The sequence below is a fragment of the Bactrocera tryoni genome, chromosome 2 (assembly GCF_016617805.1).
Source record: "Bactrocera tryoni isolate S06 chromosome 2, CSIRO_BtryS06_freeze2, whole genome shotgun sequence".
Classification (NCBI taxonomy): Eukaryota; Metazoa; Arthropoda; class Insecta; order Diptera; family Tephritidae; genus Bactrocera; species Bactrocera tryoni.
Window position 1 is genome coordinate 80575575 of NC_052500.1, and position 27472 is coordinate 80603046.

The 27472-nt window shown below is 33.9% G+C and overlaps 2 protein-coding genes across 4 annotated transcripts in view; both read left to right on the forward strand.

Annotated features, from left to right (window-relative positions):
• The window catches only part of LOC120767249, a 301297-nt gene that overhangs the window by 214461 nt on the left and 59364 nt on the right, over nt 1-27472 (forward strand). For all 3 annotated transcript variants that reach the window (XM_040093103.1, XM_040093105.1, XM_040093104.1), the window contains one exon: nt 16519-16548. The gene's annotated coding sequence lies outside the window, so the exon portion shown is untranslated. The remainder of the gene's footprint in view (nt 1-16518; nt 16549-27472) is intronic.
• LOC120767252 lies at nt 792-1732 on the forward strand. The gene is made up of 4 exons (XM_040093107.1): nt 792-985; nt 1119-1130; nt 1189-1251; nt 1306-1732. The coding sequence occupies exons 1-4, from the start codon at nt 807-809 to the stop codon at nt 1376-1378; spliced, it is 327 nt and encodes a 108-aa protein (XP_039949041.1). The 5' UTR covers nt 792-806; the 3' UTR covers nt 1379-1732.

The following is a 27472-nucleotide window of genomic DNA, read 5'->3' on the forward strand; positions in this document are numbered from 1 at the left end:
TAAACTTTTATGTACACATGACTCCATCCTCCCGAACTTAGTAACCATTAAAAAGCTCCAAAAGCTCGAAGATCTGTAAACTTTCCTTAAAAGTGGTGATATGAGTAAATAACTCTCTAATACTAGCTTTCCTTCCAAATTAACTGAATCTGAAGTTTAATAACACTGATGTAGAATAACTTAAGCAATTATTCAGTCTTCTTCCTCTTTCGCAATTTACGAAAAATATAATATGTCGCTCTTATGTGCTCTTTGGTTGAGTTTTTCTCTTTTCTTCTTTTTTTCTTTGCTCTGCTTGAGTCTTTGTTTATTTACATTATTAAGGGCTGTTCCAGATCCATGATTTTTATGTATGGATATGTTTGCTTGATAAGCGTCTCTGACGTAGAAGGAGCACCAGCTCACCGTTGCAGCAATGACTTAGGTTATTACTAATATCAGAGCGGAATCAAACCTTGAATAAGGTCTCACTTTTTAATTATTTTATAATTATTCAAAACACCATATAAAAGCTTGATTGATAATGGATGATTTGTAAAGATTTTCGTTACTGTATTGAAAGCTTTCAAAAAGCTATCAAAAAGCTCTCCCTATAGCTCTAAGAATTAATCCAAAATATTTTTTGTTATAGTTCATAAATACGTGCATTTGTATATATATACAACTACAAATATACATCAATTTAGCTTAGTACTTATGCCGCCGATCTCACAGCTGCTCGGTACGTACGTTTCATTGAGAACGAGAGCACCGTTGATTTCGGCTTGTAATTATGAACTTCACTTGGCATATGCTTAGTCTCAATTATGTGTCTAAGGATGACGAACGTGCTGACGGGTCTACTCAGTTTTTTCTTAATCACGGCTGTCATCCAGGTCTCAGCCGAGGATGCATTCACTATTTTCCTCGATGGTGGCAAAGAGTTCAGCGCCATAAAAGCAGACGTGGACGCAATTCGTATTTCCGGAAATAAATTCAATACAGAGTAATAAAACAAGTGCATGCAAATTAAGTAGAGTAATTATGATTTGAATTACAAGTCTAATATATTTTCTATTTCATTTGTGATTTGCTTGAAAAACCGCCAACTCGTGAACTCCTCAACGCTCGGTTTGCAGCTTGTCAAATAGGTGATTGTGCTAGCAATAGTAAAATACTTCAAATATTTATGAGATTTTTCTTTCAAAGATTAAACGAAATCGAAAGCTCAATTGAAAAGTTGACTGGGATGATACAGAATTTGGCCAAGAAGTAAGCACTTCTACATTTTCTTTGGCCAAACATAATTTGTCAGTGTCATTTCAGCATGGAATCTTTGAAGGGTGCTCGTAACTGTAAGATCTCAATTAGCGATAAAAACCGAACACATAAACTTTAACTGGAAGGAAAGTAAATTTTTTCTGGGCGATAACCGTTCCGCGCTCAATTTCTAAGCTTTAGTATAATAATTTAAATAGCTTGGAAAAGCTTATTATCGATAATAAATTCTTCACAGTAACTTTTTAATAAATTGGAATATTTTAGTTAAAAATACCATTATGTTTACCGATAATTTCGCATGCCTTTTCAATGAATACAATATATGGAAATTGTAGCGATAATAATAAATAAGTTGAATGGAGGCGTGTTATCACTTTATACAGACGTAATTCTTATGAAGTTGTTATGAGAACTCGAGGAATTTGCAACAGTAAAAAAAATATCAGAAATAAATTAACACTAGCGATGAAAACTGTGCATATTTTTTCATTTCTTCATTTTATTTTTGAATATCTACAAAAATAAATTAAGCAAACTTTATATTGAAAACAAAAATCTAAAAAAATAATGTACCTTAAGGGGTCAGTAGGATAATCTTTTTCCAAATTTCTTTTTGTAAAAAAAATAAGCCAGATTACCCTACGGACCCTTTAAGAAAATATTAAAAATTGCAAAACTTTTAACCGTATTGGAAATTATCGAAACATTTTATTATTAAAAACATATAGCTTAAGTTAGGGTAGCTATTATCTTACTTTTGAGCAGTAAATTTTTTTGGTTTCCAATATAGCAGCTAGGTTGAGAAATTAAAACAAAGGTTTATAAATAATTACAATAATTAGAAAATAAGAAATACAAATTTTTTCTTATTAAAATTTTTCTTTAAACTTTTTTCGATAGTCAATACTCTTCTAAAATACAGAAAGAAAATATTTTAAAACTTTTTCGCAATAAAAAACCTAAAATCAACAGAAAAAATAATTAATTTTGTTTAAATTGTGTATAGAGCTAAAATCCTTTCGAGTTATAAGAGAGAAGTTATTAAACAGTATTCGAAAGAAATCCAAAGTACACAAAATTCCTATTGGCACTCGATAGAAGAAACAATAGGGGCATGATCAGAATACTAACTGATCACTGTCTGGTGGAGACACACGCCCGCAGAATGTGGCTGAGAGATCGAGAAGACTGCAGAAAATGTCTAGAGCAAAACATCGGGGAAACAAAGGAATATCTCTTATGCACTTTTCCTGCATTGGCAAGACTATGCAGTAAGCAGTTAGGGTCCCCACGTTAAGATACTCGGGACGAGGTATCGATATTGAGGCCGCAGACTCTGTTAAAATTCGAGTAGGAACTGAACTCAATCTGGTATCACAAAGCACTGGTCTATGGGTGGCTCTTTCGCATACCAGATTAGCCTAACTTAATCCAGTGTTCGAAAAAAAGTAAAATTAAACCAAAAGCATTTTTCAGTTAGTTTTAAAGTATTAATTTTTTAATATTTTTTAATGCTGTCTTAAATCGCAAATCGCATTTAGCGAATTTATATATGCTTTTGAACAATAATAAATCAAATTCTTTAAATAAAAAACTTATTGTTTATTTGTAATTTATAAATAAAAAAAAAATTTTTTTAATGTTGTTATTTTCTAAAAGAAATAAGTACAAAATTAGTTTTGTTTAAAAAAGGTTTTAAGTGAAAATATTTCAATATTGTCTTAATGTCTAAACTGTGCTACAGAATTAAATATTTATATTTTTAGAAAAAAAAAATTAATATTTACATTTTTTTTATGCAAATGGATATAATTTCTTTTCTTTTTAATATTAAACTTGACGTTAACTTAGGCTGCACCAAGACTAATATACCCTTCACAGGTGCATTTCTTTTAGTAAATATGCGTATTACCTTAAGCGATATTCCATGCCAAATTTCGTCAAATTCGAAAGTTTTCCATACAAGCTCTTGATTCCGATCGTTCGGTTTGTATGACAGCTATATGCTATAGTGGTCCGATATCGGCAGTTCCGACAAATGAGCAGCTTCTTGAAGAGAAAATGCAGTTTACAAATTTTCAAAATGGTATCTTAAAAACTGAGGGACTAGTTCGTATATATACAGACAGACGGACAGGCAGAAAGACAGACGAATATGGCTAAATCGACTCAGCTCAACGTACTGATCATTTATATATTTTTTATAGGGTCTCCGACGCTTCCTTCTGGGTGTTCGCGGCAAACTTAATATACCCTGCTCAGGGTATAAACATTTGAAGTAAAAAAATCTTTTAGACCGGCATATGTATGTACTATAAGAATTTTCAAAACTTTCATGTTCAGAACGTTACTTGAAAATTCTGTAAATTTTTTTTTAATTATAACGTTTTTATTAAAAAGATATTTTGTATCGTTTGGAAAATCAAACGTTAAAAACAAAAATTAACAAAATCATTTTTCGACCTGTTTAAAAACGAAAGCATGTCTCGTAAAATTCTGAAGGAAAGAATTATGAAAAAAACTAAAAACGATTTTGTTCGGTATATTCCAACAACTCCAAACATTTAAAATTTTAATTAAAAATTAGTTTTTTTGCATGAAGCGAATAAAATTAAAATTGATTTGCCTACCTAGTCATTGAACCAGTTACTGAAAGTGAGTTTTGACGAAAGCTACAAACTTACAAATTGAATTTCAATAAAATATCTCCAATAGAAAACAATGTATTACACAATTTCGAAAAAGAAGTTACTATTTTCTTATATCTTTCTTGTAGATTTTTTAAAACAAATTCTTTAATTTTACGAATTAAACAGAATGTTAAAAAATGTTTGAATTTACTAAATATGTTCAAATATTATTTTCTTTTTTCGATTAAATAATAGTTTTAAAACTGTTTTTTTTTTATTTCAATTATTCGAAAAATTCAGTAAGTTCTTTGCAAAAATTGTGATAATTTAATATACAGTAAATGTATAAATACTTTACAATCAGTAACTAAACTAACTAGGACAAAATAGAAAATTTCCCAATAATTGATACAACTCTGTCATTATTAAAAGTCAAAGGCGCTCTCAAGTTAATTTCTGATTTTATTAAATGCAGTTTATGTTGTGCTTTTCTTCGTATCAGCTGCAAGTGATAAGCAAGACCTGCCTAGAGCAATCTTTGTTACAAAAACAAAAAGAAATCCGAGATAAGAGCGCGGATAAGCAAAATTGCATTATCATTAATAAAAATTATTGCATACTTTCCGGCACTTAATTTGTATACTGTGATTATCACTTTGTTTACTTACCGAGCACAATGAATTTCACACATTTTTCGCTAAAATTTCGCCGCACAAGTCTTATCTACAGTTTTAAATATACATTCATATTCATAAACAAACACATATTTGTTAGCACCCTGTAGCAATTAATTAGCTTCGCGTTACAAAATGAATTATCGCTTGTCTGTGTGCGCATACACATCACTCTCCAGCATTAATGCTCCAATTACTACTAAATAGTTTGGTTATACATCTCGAATTCTGCTTTCAATCTCACCAATTTACCAGCCACAAACACCAAATAGCAAATAGATATCGTCTTCGCATTGCCATTGTATTTGTAATTTCGATTTTGATATGCTTTTCCAATTACTAGCGTGAGCTAAATTTCCTAACTGACGTTACATAGCATTAAATCAATTATTTATTATATGTAATTAGCGGGTAATTGATTACAATTGATATAACAAAAACATATGACGCGCCAAACTTGTTCAAGCAAATAATTACTAGATACAGCAGAATTATTTGTATTATTTGGCCTTAGCAGAGCATATATACTAGTACGCATTCCATTATAACTGCGCTCAATACCAATTAGAATAGCGATTGTTTATTATTTGACTGGATTTGTTTATATTGATTTATCTAGTAATTTATTTGTGCCACATAACAGTGGTGGAATCAGACGGGGAAAATGGGGGAATATGATAGATACGCTGCTTGTAACGCTGCTTGAAATCGAAGACAAAAAGCTGATCAACATTTTCGATCCATTTATTCAGACACGAAAAAAATGGCGGCAGAACTGAAAGTTGACGAAGAAAACCCAAGAATCTGCGTCCGACAACCAAAACGCGAAAATTTCTGTGTAATAACGTGCCAAGAATTCTACAGGGTCTCAGTGTACATTCATCTGTTGGATACAAGACGCGCTTTAGTAGTATTGGATGGATTTCAAATGATGCTTCCAAAAAAAGTATGGGCTTTGAAACCAAAGAAATGGAAAATCTTATTGACGGGTTGATAGATAGATTCAAAGGCCTTTTAGATAATGACAACGTCGTGCGACGTTTGATCGCAGTTTGGATAAGATGTGCTACTATACTCAATATATTCGCCAGACTTGACACCTTTGGACTGTTACTTGTTTCGGTCTCTGCAAAGTTTTCTGGATAGAAGAACCTTCACCTCAAATCAGGACGTGCAAACCCACTTGCATCATGTTTTTAACTGCAGGGGCCAAACCTCATATTTTTTGATACTGGAATCAATCTCTTGTCCGAAAGATTGCAATATCCAATACTTTTAGATCAAAATGCAAGATATATAATTTCACAAAATATTTTACGCAGTACAAAATCGTGTTTAAATTACACTAAAAACAAACGAAATTACTTGGTGATTGTGTCACTAATTCTATATATAAAACGTATAAATTGCAATAAAAGAATTCAAACTTCCAGAATTACGAAGGTAGAGTATGTTTAGTAAATTGGAAACATGATGGAAAATTCAAAGTAAAAATTAGACAGAAGTTTTCATGTATTTACTTTCAAGTATAATCTTGCTGATATAAATTAAATACAATCCCGGCACTTCATTTTCATTTTTCCCTAAACTTTAAATTTGAAGTGATCACTTTTCCCTCCACCGTGACCTTTCCAATTGTACGTCCCTGATGACGAAAATATAAGCCAGCGAAGAAACTTCTGCTAGCTACATAAACAGGCAATACAGCTTCACTCAAATCCAAGTCCGTGCAAGTATAGTTAAAATTCTAATAAAAGAGTAAAAGAACTTCAACAATTAGAAGTGTACTGACCGCCATTTGAGATTTTCCACTCACCGCCTTCAAAGGACACTTTGGTATCACATTAAACTTGCTGAAGAGAATTTGTGTAAGACTCTCGAATAATTTGATACTATGTCGACCACTTGCTAAAAGCGTACAGCAATCAAAGGTTATATTGAACATATTCTTGAGTTGTCCACTCGAACGGTAAAAAACATTCGCTTCCAGGCGAGCAATGGGTTGCCGGAGCCTCATCACGCCCGAGATGTATGAACGATTATTACGACGGTACAATTGACAATCGAACAATTCGACTATATTCGTGTGTGGTACTAGGTGCGTGCATTTGATACTTTTGAGCACAATGCGTTTAGAGCCATCTGAGCTTTTCTTTAATTTCACTGACACTGCATGTGGGTGTTCCAAGGCAGTTGTGGTGTTAGAATAGTGAATGCTCAATTGCAAAATGAGATGTATGTAGGCGAAAGTCTTCGTGCGATCGTTTTTGAAAAGTCGCATTTTGATTTTAGATTTTATTATTTATTGTGGAAATAAACAAGCTCGCAATTAGACGCTCAGTTAGCTACTGAAGCTCTCTCCATTTGAAGTACCAAATATTTGAATTGTTCATTTTGGGCATTTCGTGACTAAGCCAATTAGTATGTACTATATGATAAATTTATTTCGCAGCTTTGTTGATATCAAACTACCAAAATATTTTTACCAAAATAAATAAATATTAAAAACATTATAATTTCTATAATTATTATGTTTTTTATTATTATGAATATTTTAGGTGACTATATATATATTTTTTTTTGGTAGTGCGAAACAACATATCATCAAAAAAATCTGAAATGAGTTTTGCATAAAATTTTCGGCTACCGCTAATAGATATAACCAATATATTTATAACCAACATATAACTATTTTATAACCAAAACTCAAATTTCTTTACACATAAGTGCTTTCTATTATATCGTTTTTCCTACGTCTGTAAACTTGTAAGCCGACGAAAATGTTGGCCAAGCCCGCATTCATGGTATGGACGGTTTTAATATGACACAGGAATGGCGGAAAATCTTCTAGGAGCTGCTTTCATAGTGCCAAATTCTTAATACGATCTGTGAACTGGGTATAAAATATTAAGTTTGATGTTTGTAACACCCAACAGGAAACGTCAGAGATCATATAAGGTATATAGTGGATCCGACCACGCGTTGCTGTGTTATACATTTTATACTATTATTCATATAATTAACTACGATGAAAATTTCATTTACGAATAAAAGCGAAAACTTTTTTGTTGCTATCAGAATCCAAGGGTTTGTACTAGAGGTTTAATTTTGTTCATACTAATAAATTCCAATGGAAAAAATATAGAATTTAAGGCTGTTTTCTCAGTAAGGTTAAGCATCTGACAGTTCTAGTTAATTAGGATTCTTTACCGAAAAAAGGAATCTTGGTTAATCTTGGCTGCTAAACAGATATTGAGAAAATTACTCTTAAGGTTAGGCATTTTACTGAAAATTACAATTACAGTTGAACTTTCCTTACTCGAATCTCCATAATCTCCCAAAAAATCTTATGGCAGGAAATTTGTATGCAATTTGACTTCTATTGCTTATTCAAGAGTTCAATTTATGAAGAACTTCGACATCTAGAAGTTTGAGTTATGGAAGTTCTACTACATTATATATTTTTGGGGATTGTGAGTACATGTGTATGTTTAGAAATATATACAGTGAAATCTCCCATAAACATAAACTGACGAACAAACCTTTCTGTCCAGTTATTACAGTTGACCGCTTAATAGATTCTACTTAATAAATATCAACAAATTGTGGGACCGGTCAATATGTTAATGGAGATGTCCACTTAATAGAACTTCCATTTAATGGAGCGTTTATTTAATACAGCTTTCATTGTATTTATTATTTATGAATTGCTTCGACTATCATATCTTCAAAGTTGAATCAATCTAAAATCGTTTCAGTAGTTTAAAGGTCCATCGCAGGCAAACAACGTGACACGTAATTTTTATATATAAATATATATAAATGCTCTCCGTAACAAGTTAAGTTCATTTAGCAATGTCCGTCGGTTTTTCTGGCCTTCTGTGTATATATATATACAAACTTGTCCCTCAGTTCTTGAGATATCGTTCTAAACTTTTGCATCGCTCATTCCTCATCAATGAGCTATTTACCTACATATTTGTCGGAGTGGTCGATATCGGATCAAGTGTTTATATGGACAGCTTTTTTGTTTGATGAGCTGTCTTAACAATATTCAATATGATCAGTAATGCAATATCCAAGGAAATTGTTCATATCGGATTACTGTAACCTATGGCAGTCACACAAACTAAATGGTCGGAATAATGTGATTGTATGGAAAACTGTTTCATTTGACAAGATATTTTCAAGAAATTTGGCGTGCGTTATTGGCTAAGGCAATAATGCAATCTGCTTAGAAAAGTGAGGTTACGGTTAAGGGTAAGGTTAAGTTGTGGTAAATTGTAAGTTAAGGTTAATATTCAGTTGAAGATCCTACAAGAGAGTATCAATAAACATAAGCTAACACTAATATTTGAGCATTTAATTCGAGTATTGAGAATAACTAACGTTAAGCTCAAGAGGGTGTATTCACAAAACAGAAACAAAGAATTTTTTGGAATTTTTTTTGAAGATTTGTTTGTTTTAATGTGTAAATAAAATACGTGTATTTTAAAGTACTCTAATAATGGATGCTTCATTTTGGAAAACGTTTGTATTCACTTAATGCCGTATCCTCGACATCCAAGAGCACCTCCGAAACAAAGTATCTAATGTTGCAGAATATACTTGAAATTATAAAACCAAAAATAAATGGTTATAACGGAAGCTGAATACGGGTAATATTCGAAACGCTAGTCAAAATTTTGATTTTTGAAAAAAAATCTTGTTTTGTGAAAAAGGATTGAAGGAAGTGGCTGGAAAAATCGAAAATATTATTAAAAGTCTTATTAATTTTTCAGCTGAGAAATATATTTAAGGTTTTAAGTGATCTAGCCGTTTTGAAGAAATTTGCCTCACCGACTCTAGAAACAGTGATTCGAAAAAACGTGTTTGTATTTTTGGGGGCGCGTTAATAATGTTAAAGTTTATTAATTTTATTTTAATATTTAGACAATATTTCTTTTAACATAAAAAATGTATAGCATACATAAAAATTATTTTAAAAATTAATAGTCTATATATTGTGAAATACTTAAAAATATTAGAAACTTTAGTTATGTTATTTTTGAAGGTATGAACTATAGAAATTCGAAAAAAAACAAAAACACCTATCTTTTATTTTATAAATTTTGCACTAGGTGTGCCCCTTTGTTAGAAAATAAAATATTTTAAACCTTCTATATGTTTATATATTTATATACATACATATATACATATATATATATATATGTGTGTGTTTTTTCAATATATAAAGTGCATTAAATATCGTATTTGTATTCAGAAGAGTTTCATTCTTTTCATATTGTCCTTCTTTTATTCATTAAATGAGGTTAGACTAATTATTTCAATGCAACTTAACTCAACATTTATACACAAACACAAATAAGAAGCGCAAATACCTTTATCAGCCGAAATTAACTGTGGTACGCATCAACTCCTCATGCAATTTAGTGCAGTAATATAGTAACGACTTCATTTATGCCATAAAAGTGTAGAAAAATGCGAGCAAAGAGGAAATTAAAATGCACTCTGGTCACTCATACGCCCCGTCATACACACATTATTGCCAAACTGCACGGAAATGCATAGTCATGCAGTAATTGCTGTGTGTGAGAGTGTGTGTGTGTGTAGTTGTATGCGTGCAGCTGTGCATTGCATGCGTTAAGCAAATGTCAGCTTATATTTGCATTTTAATTAAAAAATATCTGCGCCCATGCAAATAAACGCACAAACGTGCTTACAACATCACACATATTCACATGCAAATATACGGACCTGGTAACGGTAACGTTCAATGGAATCATGCACACAAGGAGCGTTACCTCGTTACATACCCACACACATGTACAGGCAACGCCGTCCAGGCGACGGACAATCGCATGAAGCCTAAATTGCGTGTGTGCAATCAATAAATTCCATATGTGTTGCACAAACTCTGTTGCATGCAAAAATAGATTGAGCAGACGTGGCAGGTATATATTGCTCTGGTTGTCCAACACATACACCTGCGTACATACATATGACGATTTGTACATATGTGTTCAGTTAATATTTGCAGAGCGAAGCCAACTCCTGATTGTAGGCGATGGGATGCATGCACATACATGTATATACTTGCATACTAATAAACGTACGTGCTTGCGTATATACATATGTATATTCGTATGCATATAATACGTGGGTATCGTCGCAGCCGAATGGACTTTAGTTAACTTTATTACTTGCACTGGATATTGGAGGTGTAGTGGGCAACGAAATACGTTTACACGCATACATATGCACTGTAAGCACCAGATCACATATATATGTACATACATATATGTAATTCATTTTGGAAACACAGTGAGCCTAAGTGGTTCTTTTCGTAGAACTTTTGTGATTTCCTTACGTTTTTAATGAGAAAAGTAGCCACTTCACGATTAAAACTTTCAAGAGCTTTTTATAAAGTGTATCGTAAATATTTTACTGCTTGGTTTTTAAGCTTTGGAAATCACAATTTTCAATTTAAGCTTTTTTGAAATATTTGGAAGATAAGCTTTTGAAAATCACAGCTTTCATGCAAAGTGTTTTAAAAAGTTTTTTTTTTTTTACTGGTTAATTGCTTAGCTGAGATAAGGAAGAAAAGCTTTCGAAGATCACTGCTTTCAACTTAAGCTCTTTAGAAAGCTTTTTGAAAATGGCTAATTCTTAGATTGTGTTAAGGAAGAGAAGCTTTTGAAGATCACAAAAAATCTTTCAAGTACAGTTTTTTATAAAGATTTTTGTAAATAGTTGACTATTTAGTTATGCAGCTTTTTAATTTAATCGATTGGTTTTAATAAGGAACAAAATCTTCAGAAGAAAGCTTTTTGAACATAGTTGTTTGATTGGTTGGGATAAAGAAAATGAGCTCTTAAAGATAACAGTTTTTTAACAGAGCTTCTTAAGAATGTTTTTGAATATCAAAGCTTTCGAATAAAGCTTTGTATAAAGCTTTGTGAGAGTAGTTGTTATAAGGAAAATAATTATCTTAAGATCCCAGTATAGCGTTGCTTATAATAAAAACCTTTAATTTCGGTATTGTAAAGAGAGGAAGAAGGACAAGCTTTTTAAATCCCAACTTTTAAGTAAAGCTTTCTAAGCAGTTTTCCTAGTATTCACTTAGCAACTGCCGTTTGGCTGATAATTATAATTAAACATTTTCCTGACAAAGCAAATCGAATATTAGTTTTTTCTCTCTGCCATTTGCAAGAGATCAAAGGAACTATGCGGAGCTTATATTCATCTCCCATTACTAAGATTGCAGCTTATAAGTGGAGATATTAATAAAATTTATAAGAAAAACTGAGGTGAGTAAATCCAGTTTGGCATTGTAAAAGAGGGATCGGAAAGCTTCTGAAAATCACATATTTCAAACAGAGCTTTTCTAAATCTACTTAGCAACTGCAGATTGGCTATCAGTTACGGCTAAAATTTTACTGATAATTCTAATCGGACACTACACATTTTTCAATCTGCTTTTTGAAAAGGGTCAACAGAAATTTGAACAGCTATTGTATATTCCTCCCTCATTCCTTTGTAGGTGTAGAAACTAAAATTGGGAAAATTGATATTCCTTTTTTCAAACATTGCATATTGTTTTCCACTGAAATTCATAGTCGACATGAAATTTCCAATTAAAACTTTTCGTTCCCATATTCCGTTTTTCGCTGACTGGGCGCTACGTTTTGAGTATTGGCACATACAAGTACACATAAGTATGTATTTTGCGGCGCACTCGCTTATCGTGTTAAAGGCTATTGTAATGCAGATTTTCAAATTACGCACAAAGGCTTTTATCCTAAATTAGTATTCGCCACGCATCAGGCCAATGAAGTAATTCTTTCGATTTGTTTTTTTTTTGCTAAAAAGAAATCGAATACAGGCCAAGTAATGAATTTTTTATACCAAGTAATGAAATTGAACTCTTAATTAAGTGCAGAGATGCATATACTGATGTAAATGTATTTTCTTACATATCTAACTATAGATATGCCTTCATATTTTGAGGCAGGTACTGGTAAAAAATGAAAAAAATTGCATAAACTTTCGTACTTGGAGAGATTAGCACAAAATTTGCATTTATTTTTAGAACGGAAAGAGTGTAATTATAATCTGACACCTCCAGATTAAAGAATAAAATTCTGGTCACTTAATGTTGGAGAGATAATTTTCTGTTAAGAAGCTCTACATTAATTTTAACTTCAGACTACTGTAGTATTTTTCAAACAGAATTGGTAACAATTAAGGTTGCAGAAGATGTATTGCGCCGAAAGCTGTATTTCGGTGAGGTGAGCTTTCACTCTACCAGTAGAGCAGCAATCCTGGCTTTGAGCTCGTTGACTACCCTACACTATCAATAGCATCACACTTACTTTATACATATTTATTAGAAGACATATCTGTGTATCTGTTCATATTGCAAAGCCAATGAATTCATACCCCAATCCTTACCCCAATCGAATCAAACTGGGTCGGTGCTCCGCATACCTGTTAAGGGCTCTGTGGACCTCAGAAAGCGTTAGTTAGCAACTAGCACTTATGCAAAAGTTAATTTTACCAATCTTCATATCACCGCAATTATTGGAGTTCCCACTGGATATTGTATTATAAGATCTAACGCGGTACATACCACACTGTCCATTTTTTGTTAGATTAAAGTTGAAGCTTCTTGATAGCCATCTTCTCCGAGCCAGAATCAGTGGCTGGAATCAATATTTTCCGCCTCAAAAAATTGATGGCAGCTTCGAGGCGCTTTATCAACAAAACGCACTTTTGATCACAATTAACCGGCGTTTCTTGCTGTGCAAGTGGAATCACTCCTGTCTTTATGAATATCACTCCAGATATCTAACCAAACGTGTGATTGGTAATAACTCTTCTTAAATTCGATAAAATATGTTTGCATAATTTAGAAAGAATATTTTGCTGTAAAATTTTGAAAAGAGTCAAAATATACAATTTTACAATAAAATGTCCGCTCTATTAGACTACTATGTACCTGCCATTCGTATCCCTCTCAATAGTCATTTGGAAACATCCTTTTGCTCCCTGTTGCAGACAATGTGACAAAGTGCTATAAAGTTAGAAGTAAGTTGAGTAAAGTAAAGAAAAATATTTAATGCTAAATTGTCAATAAAATTACTTCAACAGTACATCAGCAGCTTCGAACGGATTTCAAAAGCAATGTTCTAATCTTCTGCAACGCGAAGTCATTATTTCGCAAAACACTCTCTTGTATTGCATTCGTATTCTCCGTGTTCTCCAGATCTGGTCCCCGGCGACTATTTCCTGCCATCAGATCTGAAAAGAATGCTCACTGTGAAGAAATTTTCGAGGCATGTAAAGATGATCTCCGAAACTGAAGCAAAGGCCAAATCGGACTAAAAATGATATCGAAAAGTAATAATCAGTGTATCACTCATGAAGGAAACTAAGTTGAATGTAAAAAACAAAAACCTAATTTTGCCAAACAATGTGTTTTGTTATGGTAAGCCGGGGAACTCGTTTTCCAATAATTGATATATCAATTTGAAAGTCTGCAGCCGTTCCTCCTCATAAAGGAGCGGTAATTCCGATAGCTGACTACTAAAGCATATACAAGGTGCGTTCTAAAGTAAACAGGACTAAAAAACATAAACAAAAAAAATAGTTTTTCGGCAAAATTAATTTACTTTAGTCAAAATAGCCTCCTATTTGTTGTGCGTTTGGCCTAAATTTAACACAAATACGTTGATTTAAATTTTAAAATTCGACAAACACTAATGAGGTCGACTAACATAAACAGCTACTGTAAACACACTGGTTAACAAATCGCGCTAATTTTTGGCATCATGATTAAGGACTGTTTTACCAACCTAGGAAAATTGAACTGTCTTCCATAAAAGCGGGAGATGTGAGGGAGAAATGAAATTCTCGATACTTTCTTCACGGGTATTACCTTCCTTTTCCAGTAGAGTTTATCCTACTATTGCTTTTTTGGGTTTAAAAATTATCAAAACTGGTTTATACAAAAAAAATGTTAACAATTCAAGCGCAACAGAAACAAATAAATAAAACTACATAAAGAGAGATTTCCTTTATGTATATCCTACAACAGATATCTGATTTATTACATTTTTAAGCCCAAAAATTTATTGTCATCTTCTTTTTTAGAGGGTGCTTTTTTAGAGGTACATAATTTCTTTTAGAGACTGCAATTAAATGTCAAACTGGCTGGCAAATATATTTTTTAATTTAATATTCCAAACAATTCTAAAGAAATTTTCCATTCTCCTTTGAACTCTAGTAAAGGAGAGTACACACAGAGAGTTTTTTTATTGGTTCATATTTTTTTAGATTTTTTACTATCACTAGTAAACTCTAGAGACAAATAATTCGTTATCCCGATCTTTAAAAAAACACGTTATACATATTTTCTAGTTCCATCTTTGCTTTATTTCACCGAATTTTTGGTGGTCGTAAAATTATGACTTCATTTGGGGTGAGTTTCTCTGTTTTTGTAAGAAAAAAATAAATTGCATGCTCCTAAAAATACCCTCAATATTATACACACAACTACACATATCGAATGTAATAAATGAATATGACTTAGAAAATGCCTAAATATTAATATGGACTTCCCGTTGTGAATATTATTTGGGTTATAATCGCTAGCCAAGCGGCATTTGTGTACATCCTTTCACATATGCACACCAATACAGATGTCCAAGTACAAAACATGTCGTTGCCATGTGCCCACAGCAAGCACATATACAAAAACTACACTGCAGAAAGGCCGGAGCCAGCATGTGACCATTTCAGTCACCAACTGAGATTCAAAATCCAATTATTCATCCATGATTACATGGAAATGTCCTTATCGCTAACGAACAGCGCACATGTTCCAGCCGACCAACCGACTGCCGCTTGCCTGGCTGCTTGAGCGCTGACCGATGAGCCAATACAACCGGTTACAAAACCAGCACGACAGGCAGCGTTCAATGCAAAACTAGCCAAGAATATCGGTGAGAATGTGCTTGTATATATGTGTGGATTGCACGTGTTTGCATGCGTGTGCCACTTAGGTATCTATATCCGAATACCTCGTTATTAGTCCTCTTTGAAGCACACCTGCTGTTGGCAGCTACAAAGGACCTGCACTGCTGCCGAGCCTTGCCGTCTTAGTCGAACACACGAATTCAAAGGTACAAATAAATGTATGTATATAATGTGTGTTTTTATAGACAGTTTAAGTGATTTTTGGGTAATTTGCGCAAAATTTTTGATGTCAATGAGCTGAAGCGAAGATAGAAGTTACAAGGAATTTAAAAGTGAAAAAGAAATTAAAGGGGTTCAAAGGAATAATAAGAAGAGAAGATTTAAGTGAGAAAGAAAGCATAGATTTTACGCTTAAAAAATCGCTCACGCTTCGCTAACATAACCAAAGTTCAATATGTCATTTATATGCCTAAATGTATGCTTTAATACCACACATCGCGGCATTTTGTGTTGTCAGTTGTTGGGCTGCATTAGTTAGTCAGTTAATGAGTAATTAAGTGCCTTTATTTTCCAGCATTTAATATTTCTGCTTAACAAACATGATAGTAATAATAATTACCATTATTTACATAATACGAGCATAATTCTTGCTGTGCGCTTCTTTTTTGAAACGAATATGTGTAGCTCCGCATGTCGTGTACGCTGGCATGTCGTCATAAATTCAACCCTGTGGATATTTAAAGCATTTCGTTGACCACCTACGTGCATGTTTCGATTTTAATTGAATTCTGTGGCTGTCAATTTCGAAATTTGGGAAAAGCAATAAAACCCTTTTCGGCAAATAAGAGTGGCGAGTTGTAAATAATGAAAATAGTTTAGAAGCGAAGAATTAAAAAGTGAAAAAATTATGCTCTACTAACTTTATAAAAACGTATTTAATTTTTTTATAATCAATGTTTGATTTCTTTTTTCAGATTTTAACGGCACTAAAGGCATAATTGAATGTAAGTATCATTCGTTTAAACATCTCCACATGCTCTGTGAAAATGCTTGAAATTAAATGATAGACACACCCACTCTTTGTATAACCGTTATATGGAAAACTAGCAAAATGGCATTAAGTCACTAAATAAAAACCTTAGACGCGTTGAATTTCGAACCAGCGAGACCGGTATAAGACTCAGTCTAAAAATTAGAGATGGGGCGGGACACTGGCCATTCTTAGGCGAAATTTAATATTGGGTAGTCGAAAAGTCGATTTTTCGAATTTAATTTCGATTTTAAGCTCTATTTAACCAAAAAAAAAATTTAATTCGGTAAACTCGCTATATTTTGAAATTTTTGTATAAAAAAGAGAAGAATGCCACGCAAGCCACCAATGAAATTTATGAAGTTAACGGAGCCGATATTGTAACAGTTCGTGTAGTACAACAATGGTTCGCTCGCTTCCGTGGAAATTTTGATGTCAAAGATGTACCTCGCTCTGGTCGATCTATTGACCAGGAGCGTCACATAGGCAGCCATGACATCGCTAAGGAGCTTCATTAATTCATCATCATACAGTTTTGAACCATTTAAAAAAGGTTGGCTACAAAAAGAACATGAATTATCTGTGAAACATTTAATGGACCGAAATTACGTATGCGATACTTTGCTAAAACGAAAAGTAACCGAACCATTCCTGAAGCGAATGATAATAGGAAACGAAAAGTGTATCAAATAAGAAGTGGTTCAAGCGTGGTGAAGCCCAGAAAATGGTCACAAAGCCAGGATCGACGCCTCGAATGTTATGCTGAGTGTTTGGTGGGATTGGAAAGGAATCATTCACTATGAACTGCTCCAGCCTGGTCGAACGATTGGTTCTATGTACTTCTTACTGTTAACAACTGATGAGATTGAAGCAATCAATCGAAAATAACGGCCCGAAATGATCAGCAGAAATGGTTTTGTCTTCCATTTGGACAACGCTTTGATGATTCGGTAAAAATGGGAGACCTTGGCTGGGAAATTTTGATGCATCCACCACATAGCCCTGACCTTGCACCATCGAACTACTATTTGCTTCGGTCAATGCAAAACCATCTTAATGAGTAAAGTTGGCTTCAAGAGAAGCCTGTGAAAATTACTTGTCGCAGTTGTCCGCCGAGAAACCATAAAAGTTTTAAACTAATAGAATCAGAAATCAAATCAAATAGTACCCTCACGGTATGTGTTCTTCAACAAAATGATATTAAATGGACTCTAAATAAATTTAAAACCCCAAAATTTCGAATATGTAAGCCTCTGTAGAATTGGAATACCTGAATATACGCCTTCGACTTTGATCTTTGAAAATTTTGAAAGTATAAAATTTTCTGTTAAACCGAAACTTAGACCTTCTTTAATTGTTGTCATTAAAATTTAAAAAATTTTGAGGTTTTGTACGAAAATCCAAACTTCCGATTATTTTTTTCGAATGCTGTTTTAAATTTACCATATTATCATCTATTATTATTGTATTACTTTATAACATTTTTTATTTTTATTTTTCTAGTTTCTCTAAATACTTTTACTTGTATATTACCCTCGCTACCTCAGCATTTGAATTTCTTTCCAATTTTTAACTCACTCAAATTCTAACATATAAAAGCAATACATATTTCCCCAAAAATTCAGATCAGCCACACAAATTGGGTTACCTCCTCTTTAGCAGCGAAGCTAAACCCGAAAAAAAGATCACGTTATCACATACGAATATGTATGCGAGTACCATTCGCTATCTAGTCACCCCGCGGGCGATCAACTGTTGCTGACAGCTTTATTCTTGCGCTCGCTCCAATCACATTATTTTCACCACACCTGCTGCACATTGCGCAACTGGTCACTGCTGGTCGGTCACTATAGCCTTCGGGCGGCAGCGCGTAAGTACGGACATTAATTTTCAATCAAATTTCGTGTTTAATGAAATTGAGGAAGTTTCACGTTATTGCATACAATATTCAATTTTCAAACTTAACATCTGCACAGCCACACACACACATACGCGCACATGGCAAGCTTAACTCGAGTGTCACCAACACGAAATGGCTTACTTCCTTCGTGACCCATCCCCTTTGTTGCGCATAAATTGTGTCCTCTACCATCGCCACATATATTCATACATACTATATATATGAGTCCACATGTCTGCTTATCCCTCAGATATATTATGTTTGTGCATATTTTGCATCGATAAATGCAAATGTGGTTAAATTTCAATTAAATGGCATATTAATTTAATTTTGTCTCAATTTGTTGTGGCCAGACGAGCTGGGTGTCAGGCTTTACGGCGCCTCTGCCACACTCTCAATCGTGCATGGTCAGGGTCTCGGCCGAAGGGGTGTTGCCATTAAGCAGCGCTTGTCTTCTGATTCATAGACCAGTTTTGTTCCGTTAGTTTTCTATGCTCCATGCTTCAATTGATGGTAAATTGCATGTTTTAGTGATAAATTGAATTGGTTTGTCAATATGGTTGATTTTAATTACATTGATTCGGAGCTTGATATTGGTTTCGTGAACTCATTGCGCTTTTCTGGGAAAATTTGTTTCGCTTTGGTGGTACGGAACGGTGTTGATAATCTGCCACGAATATATTTTGTATGGTTGAAGGTAGTTATCCATTACTGTTTCTTAATTTTTTCGGAGCCTTTTGCTTTCACCTCCAAAATAGCAACCTTCGATTCGTCGTGTAAATCATGGTTCCGATGCGATATTAATCGAAGTCACCAGAGACATTTTTTTGTGAAGTCTGAACAAATGAAGTCAGAAAAACTAAAAATTTCATACACCTGACCGAACTTTTTCTACTTGACCTGTGATACATTATATTTCAAGACACGATTGAGGTAATCAGAATGAATTCAGAGTCTTTGAAGATACTTCTTAAAATACACTTGCTGCGTCATAATGAAAAAACGGGTTTTTTAATAAGAACGCTACAAAAGTAAACCGAAAAGGACAGCAAAGGACGCTATATTTTCCACACTCTTTTGACATTTTCAGTATGGTTTGCCATTTCATCACGGAAAGATATACGATCCAATAATGAATCGAAATTTTTAAAATTTACTGCCGGAATTTGGAGTCAACTATGAGAGCGCCACGTCCAATTTGTGGTCGTCATAATAGCCCTGTCGGGTCAATAATTGAGCGTCTAGTGTGAAAATTTGAATTCATAGGCATAATATAAAATGTTTCCGTGTCAGTGAGGTAAAGAAGTGTTCCCAAGCTTTGGGCATCTCTGTGAACTCGTTGTGGCAAATTTTGTGAAAAGATATTGACCTACATCCTTACAAGATTAAATTAACGCCAGAACTGAAGCCGCTCGACCACCAGAACCGACGTATGCTCGTGAATTGGGCTGAGCAGCAGCTTGATAATGATCCGGATTTTCATCGAAAAATCATCTTAAGCCATGACATGTTACTGTGAATGGGAATCGCTACCGCTCAATTATAACTGTTATAAATGAATATTTGGCCTGAATTGGATGATATGGACTTGGACAATATGTGGTTCCAACAGGACGGCACCACAAGCCACACAGCGAATGTCACAATCGATTTATTGAAAACTGAGTTTGGTGAACGTGTTATCTGACGAAATGGTCCAGTCAATTGGTCGCCTTGTTCGTGCGATTTGACGGGGTTAGACTATTTCCTGTAGGGTTAGGTCAAATCTATGGTCTATGTCAACAGCGATGATTGCTAAACTTCGTACTGGACAGTCATATAGGTTTCTGCAAGATCTAAAAAAATTCAGAAAAAATTAAAGAAAATTTAATAAAATGTAATCAAATTTCCACATTTCTAGAAGATCTTCAAATTTCAAGGCATTAATCGAAGGCATCAAGAAGCCAGACCATTATTACAAGTATAACTGAAGAAATAATTACAGGAAATTGGACCGAAACCAGAAAATGTTAAAATACTTTTTTATATACACCAAGTGAGGCATAATGGAAATGAAATGCAGTCACATAAGTTTCTGCATAATCTACACATTTCAATAAATTAATCGAAGAAAGTGAGCTTCACTCAATTGACTAATAATTTCATGTCTGTGCATGATGATTTGAAGTAACATAATGATTTGAGGTAATATAATGAATAAGGTGAAGTAACAATTTTTACGGATTATATCGAGAAATTCACTTGGATTTTTTTCTGCCAAGAGCTGTTCGGCTCTGCTGTTTTGGATCCATAAGTCTGTAGCTAGCTTAGCTAAAGAAAAAACAATCCTTTCTCATATTGGTAACTGTGTTTTACTAAAGACTATTCCACGAGGCTGAATAATGTGAGGAAGAAAGTTTCTTAAGATTAGTGGATACTGGAAATAATATTAATATACACCATTACTGAAGGCGTAGTCAAAACTTATATGTGTATATAGTATCTCACGTGTACAGCCTCTAACACACTCAGCACCAAAAGCACTTACATCAACCCCCGTAACTTCGACAGAAAATTAAATATGCTTCCAAACATCATTACAAAAAATAGGCACAAAATATAAAGCTCGCTTAATTGAATTAACTTTACTACCGCTGTCGCCCAGTCGGTTTTAGTACTCCTTAGTTCAACTAATTTAACTTTATGCAGCGCGCAAAAGAATTCTTCAATTGTCAACGGCATCTGCGGCTGCCAAGCGTAAGTAATCACAAGTGAAGCCGCGTATTATTCATAAAAAATTTAGCACAAGCACATCATAGCCTCATATCCACCAGTTCGCGTGTACATCTCCTATATAGTGAGCTTGAGAGCAACAGTATTTATATTAGCCACTCGTGCATTGGTGTCATGCGTGTATTTGACTTTTATGATGCGCTGTAAAATACAAAAATCCATTTTTAGTATTATAAAATTTTAGCAAAATTTATGAGTCATTGCATCAATTGCTGCACATCACAGCAACAACGCAGCAGCGCATGAGAGCGGCGTGTTGGCTGGGCTGCCGCGTTTGTGATGGCGGCGGCAGCTTCGCTGGTGGCATACGTTGCACCAATGCCATACTTTTATGAGTTCAACAACCCAAGTGGTGGCGCACGTTGCAGTACATTGGGCGCGGAGATGTCATTTCCATAGATAGGATTCGTGTATCGGTTGCTTTGATTTCATTTTTCGCTTAACGGCGCCTCTGCCTGGCCTCGTGTGGTTGTGCGATAAAAAGCGTGTAAACTTTTTAATCGTTCTTTTTCGTGAATTTTTTCGAACTTTTACGGCTGCAAAATACTGTAAATGCAAACAATAATGAGTGCAAAACACACTTACTTATTTTTTAGCATTAATTAAGCTTGTTGGGGAGAACTAAAAATATTTAATTTCTGTTTTTCTCTTTCTACTACTGAAATGTCTACCGTTTTATTTGTCCTTTGCTAACACGAAAAATTATAAACCCATATTTTATCAGCTAAAAATTTATATACTCCTGTCTGCTAACATAAGCAGTAGTACAACTAACATACTCAAACATTTGTAGTCACAATTACATACATACACGTGTATGCTTCTGTACTTATGTGCACATATGTTGCCATACTTTTCATGTTCCTGCGAAACGATGTCACTCATAAATCATGGACGAGCTCGTAAAATGCTGTTCGTTTAGTTTATTGTGATGCTTTGAGTCGTTGTGTATGTATGCGCGCACACATACACACTTCTAGCCTGTTAGCCTCAAACTTAGTTTCCTTTACGTTAGTTTGTTCTCCTCTTACGGCTTCCTTTTTGAAAATTTTGCAATTAAAATTTATTTCCATTTCACCCAACAGCGAAAACTGGCGGAGTTCTTGCTTGCGATTTTCTTATCTGCGCTGCAGGGCTTTCAAAGTGTTTCTCAAGAAATATAATTGACAGCTTATAAGAGTTGACAAAAGCTTAGAGTTAGTCTTTCGATATATAGATATGATTTTATGCGTAGTCAGATAGTTCCAAGAGATGCTGTATAAAATCAGTACCTTCATATGTAGTAAACCGTTCTTCTCTTCCAAAAGTAGAATTTGTCCACTTTTTAGCAAAATTTTTTAAGAAAAGCTTTCTCACATAAAACTATAAAGAATTGGTTGCATTTATATATGTAATATTACGCTAAAAAGTATGCAATATAGTTCACTAAAGCAAAACCAAATATTGCGTATTCGAAAAAGTTTGTACGTATTTTGACAATAGATGTCATTGCAGTCGTATATCTCCAATGCTACTCGTACTAATAACATTGTCTCATGCCATACAGCGTTGGAAAGCGTTGGGTTTAAAGCTTCATTTAACACAAAAAAAGAAATAAATTTAATGAAGCTAGTACAGCTGTTCAAAAATGAGTGAAAATAATGAAGAATTTCGGTGTATTGAAATTTTTGTATAAAAGAGGAAAGAATTCCACGCAAGCCCCCGATGAAATTTGTGAAGTTTACGAAGACCATGCTTAGCCCAAGAATGATTCGCTCGCTTCCGATCTGTATATTTCGAAATTTCGATTTATACTCATAAAATAATGTCTCCAGCGAAAAAATGTCAAAAATTGGCCCACAAAATGGCACATAATTGTTTATTTATATATTATTATAAATAAAAAAAAAAAATAAGTTTAAATTTGATTTGAAATACGAAAAGATTTTTTAGACTATCCTATATTATGCACACGAAAATTTTTCAAGGAAATATTGCCTACATTTATGCGCTGAGTCGATTAAAAATATCTTTAAAGACATATTATAAAGACAGATTGATGAACGATTTAGTATGGTAAAATGATGAATATGAGTGTTATACAAATGCTGCTACCAGCTTTTCCAAAAATTTATAAAATATACGAAAACCAAAATATTAATTCGCATACATGATTTTTTTTATCTTTTTTACGTTTCTCTCCCTTTTTCATTTTATGATTTTTCGTTGCAAATCAAATTTTGAATATTTATTATACTCCTCACCTTATCTAATATTCTGCTATTGTGAAGCTTCATGTAGTTTTAGTTACTTTTGTTGTTTTTGTAGTACATGATTTTATGCATTTATGGCGGAGTCCATACATATGTCCCATACAGACTTGTACGTATTATATGTTATGTGTGTGTAGCCGGACTACGTATGTGTGCGCATATAGACTCTATTACTGTAACCACAAAGAGAATTTATAATATTAATAACCTTGAAGGATTCTTTGTTCGACGTTTGTGAATATTAAGTGAACTAAATGAATTAATTTTTGTTTTTGTAATTTTGTTTTATTATTTAAAACTTTATTTTTTCGAATTCATAATATGAATTGATAATGGTTTTGATGAACCTTTTAAGAGGCCAGACATTAATATAATGTTTGTTACAAAGGAGAGTTTTAGTTTGGAGCTGGGAAATCAGAATAATTTCGAATCTATAAAATGTTGTAAATTTAATATTTTATATAATTTGATATTCTTATAATATGGCACGGAGCACTGCAAGCAACAAGCCCCTACTTTACTAAATTCTCAGAAGAGCGTGTCGTCACATTTTTATGTTGTTTATAGTAAGTCTTTTTATATTTGTTCGAAATCGAATTTCGACCCGTATTCGAACCGTTATTCCTAGATATATAGTATATGGCTGAGCGATAAAAGGCTTTTCTTTCTTGATGTTTTTCTCTGCTCATTCGTCGCCTCTACATTGCTTGGATAGTAATCACTTGGTGCAGTTCCGGATTATAAGGTGGATGTATAGTAACCTCTCAAACGTGCTCTGAGAGCTTTTTTCGTGTAAGTATAGATTTTATGAGGTCTGGAATACAATTTATTTTTTAATGGCTCACCACTTCTAGATGTGTGCTTTGCTCAGATGGTCGAGTTACTGAAAGTACAGGTCCGAAAGAAAAATTTTATCGTTAGGGTTTGGTAAACTCCTGTTTAGTGGTTGCAAAAGGTTTTTATACAACATCTGTTTCTTGGGTAATCGAAAAAGTGCCTAAATGACCCACTAACGCCTTTGAATTTATGCGGACGAAAATTATTCGAAAAATAAAAGATTTAGTTTTGGCAAACTTTACATTTTTATAGCTTGAAGAGAGTCCAAAGTTTAGAGCTTAAATGTGCCGCACAAAAAAGGACTTCACAATCTGCCCCAATTACCATGGTAAGCCTTCTTAATATTGAATATCAAGCAAAAGCCCTTCTCAACCTCTTAGACCTCTATTACACCATGCAAATCTTGGATAGAACCCATGAAAAGAAGATCGACATACATCTCTCTTCGTTTTCTTGAAAGCCCCTTCGACTGCACCTCGAGCAGCCTCTATGCCGCTATTTATGAATTTGGTATCCCCGCAAAACTGTCATGTGTAACCGACTCCGTTAGAATCAGGCTAGGTTGTATCAGACAAGGAGACTCCTATCGCGTGACTTTTGTTATCTGTTGCTGTAGATAATAATATGAGCTGTAGAGCTAAATAGAGTTGATGTAATCTCCTCTAAAAGAGAGTAAGTCGCTGGCGCATGCCGATGATATTAATATCATTCCACATTATATAAGAAAGGGAAGCGTAAAGGTTTACTAGTGAACGAGGGCAAGACGAAACATCTCCTGTCATCAAACAAGCAGTCATCGCATTCATGACAATATCACTCTTGCTACTTTGGACTGAGTAGGAAATTGATAAATAAAGTCTTTACCCGACGAACAAAGACCAAACTGTACAAGTCCCTCATAATTAACCTGCTATATGGTGCAGAGGCATGGACGATATCATAATGATAATCAAGAGGTCACGATTTGGAGATGGAGGAGAACCCTAAAGCTTTGAAAATATTCGACTCAGGTGCAGAGATCAGATGGAGAATGTCATGGCTGCACTTAGCGACTGGCGCGCTGTTGTTAACTCGGGTATAACTACGTAAGCGTTACCTTCACATAAAAAAGAAGCAAGACAGAACAGAAGTATAACTCGGGTATAACTACGTAAGCGTTACCTTCACATAAAAAAGAAGCAAGACAGAACAGAAGTTTGTCACGAAGTTTGTAGTAACCAGAAGAAAACGTTAGAGACCTTATAAAAAATAAAGGTAAATGATCAGCGTGATGAGCTGAGTTGAATAGCAGTATATCCATGAATTAGCCTACAGTTCTTTTCTCCACAAGAAGTTGCTTATTTGTTGGAACCGCCGATATCGGGCCACTATAACACAAAGCTACCATACAAACTGAACAATCGGAATCAAGTGCTTGTATGAAAAAATGTTTCATTTGACCAGTTACCTTCACGAAATTTTGTTTGGATCATTTTCCAAGTAAAGAATGCAATCTCTGAAGAAATTGTTCAGATCGAATCACTATAGTTTATAGTTGTTATGCAAAATGAAAGATCAAAATCAAGTCCTTGCGGGAAAAACTTCTTTAGTTGATGAGATTTCTTCACGAAATTTGGTTTAAGTATTACCGCGGGCAACGGTAAAAGCCCTGATAAAAATTTTGGAATCAGACAACTATAGCATATAGCTGTGATGCAAACTGAACGGTCGAAAACAAGTTCTAATACCTTTTCTATTTTTGAAGGAATTATAACTTCAATCAAAGTTAACGTTTCTACTTGTATATCAATAACTGCTACCGGAATAAAATTACTTAACTTAGGAATATTAAACAAGTTTATTTTTAATTTTGAACTAATTTTTAAAATGTTATTTAATTTGCAATATTCTATAATCAGTTACTTAAATATTCTTTGCTAATTATCCTAATCGCACTGTTAAAAAAAGCCTTTCTGTGCTGTATTAGAACTGCGAGGCTCCAAGCAAAGTAACATAAAACGAAACCAAAAACAGAAAACGTGGATATTGATTAAAAATTGCGTCACTTAAGCGTCAACCTGAAGTAAAGTGATTTGGCAGCTGTCACGTGCAATCCATCGGTGATTAGCTGACGGCATATTTGTCAGATTTCCGCCAGCGGTAGCGCTGCTGAGCTTTTAAATGTTTGTTCACCTAATGGCAAGCCCGCAGTTTGGGTATTTGCGGGCTTCATTAGTTTTAATCTTTTTTTACATAACCACTTAAGCGATTAACGTGCGGCTTGTATTTCATGCGAGTGCTTAACATCAAAGCGTTTGCTTGAGGGAAGTCCAAAATACTGAAATTTCAAGCACAACGCACTCAAGTGGTCACAACGAAAATTGACACTTTTAATTACATATGACAAAACTTGTTTCCATGTAGTTGAGTGCTGAAAAAAACGATTTAAAGTAAATAGAAGTCAACTACTAGTATATTTTCATCGAAAAAAATGTTAAGTAAATAAAAAAGTTGAATTCAAGCACGGTTTTACACTTGGCATTGCAGTAGCTACTTGGCTATCATGCAGGCTTGTTGAAAAGCGACCCCAAGATGTTTGTAAGCGAATCTAGCTGTGTGGTTCCGGTACTGTGGGTAGAGTGGTGGAGCGTCGGCGCGGTGGCCAACGTTTTAAATGTCATTAAGCTACATTGTTGGGCGGCAGCGTGAAAATTAACACCTCTAGATTAACACTGTGCAGCGAAAACTGGTTTGTTTCTATGCTAATGTGAGCTTGCAGAATTATTACGTGAAAAAATGTGTTCGAAAAATTGAAACCGTTAAGATAATTGGCCGCTTTGATGGCAAGTCAAGGTCGGCAATTATATTTATATAATATAATTTTTTTGCATAGAAATTTTAGAAATATTTAAGCAGGGAGATGTATGAAATTAGTTTTTTATCATTTTGCTGCAAATTTAGATCAAATATTTAATCGAAAAATGTTCAAAACTGAATAAAAACAATAATGAAGTCTTGAAATAAGCAATTATTGTGAAACAAGCAAGGAAGGGCTAAGTTTGGGTGTCACCGAACATTTTATACTCTCGCATGATAAAGTGATAATCGAGATACTGTTATTAGCAACTTTTTTGCGAGAGTATAAAAATGATGCCCTC

Bases quoted from the DNA above. Each gene is read 5' to 3' on its own strand.
- LOC120767252 (XM_040093107.1), top strand. From the start codon at position 807: ATGTGTCTAAGGATGACGAACGTGCTGACGGGTCTACTCAGTTTTTTC. The intron at 1,252-1,305 runs GTAAGCACTTCT...GTGTCATTTCAG, and splicing joins ATACAGAATTTGGCCAAGAA to CATGGAATCTTTGAAGGGTG.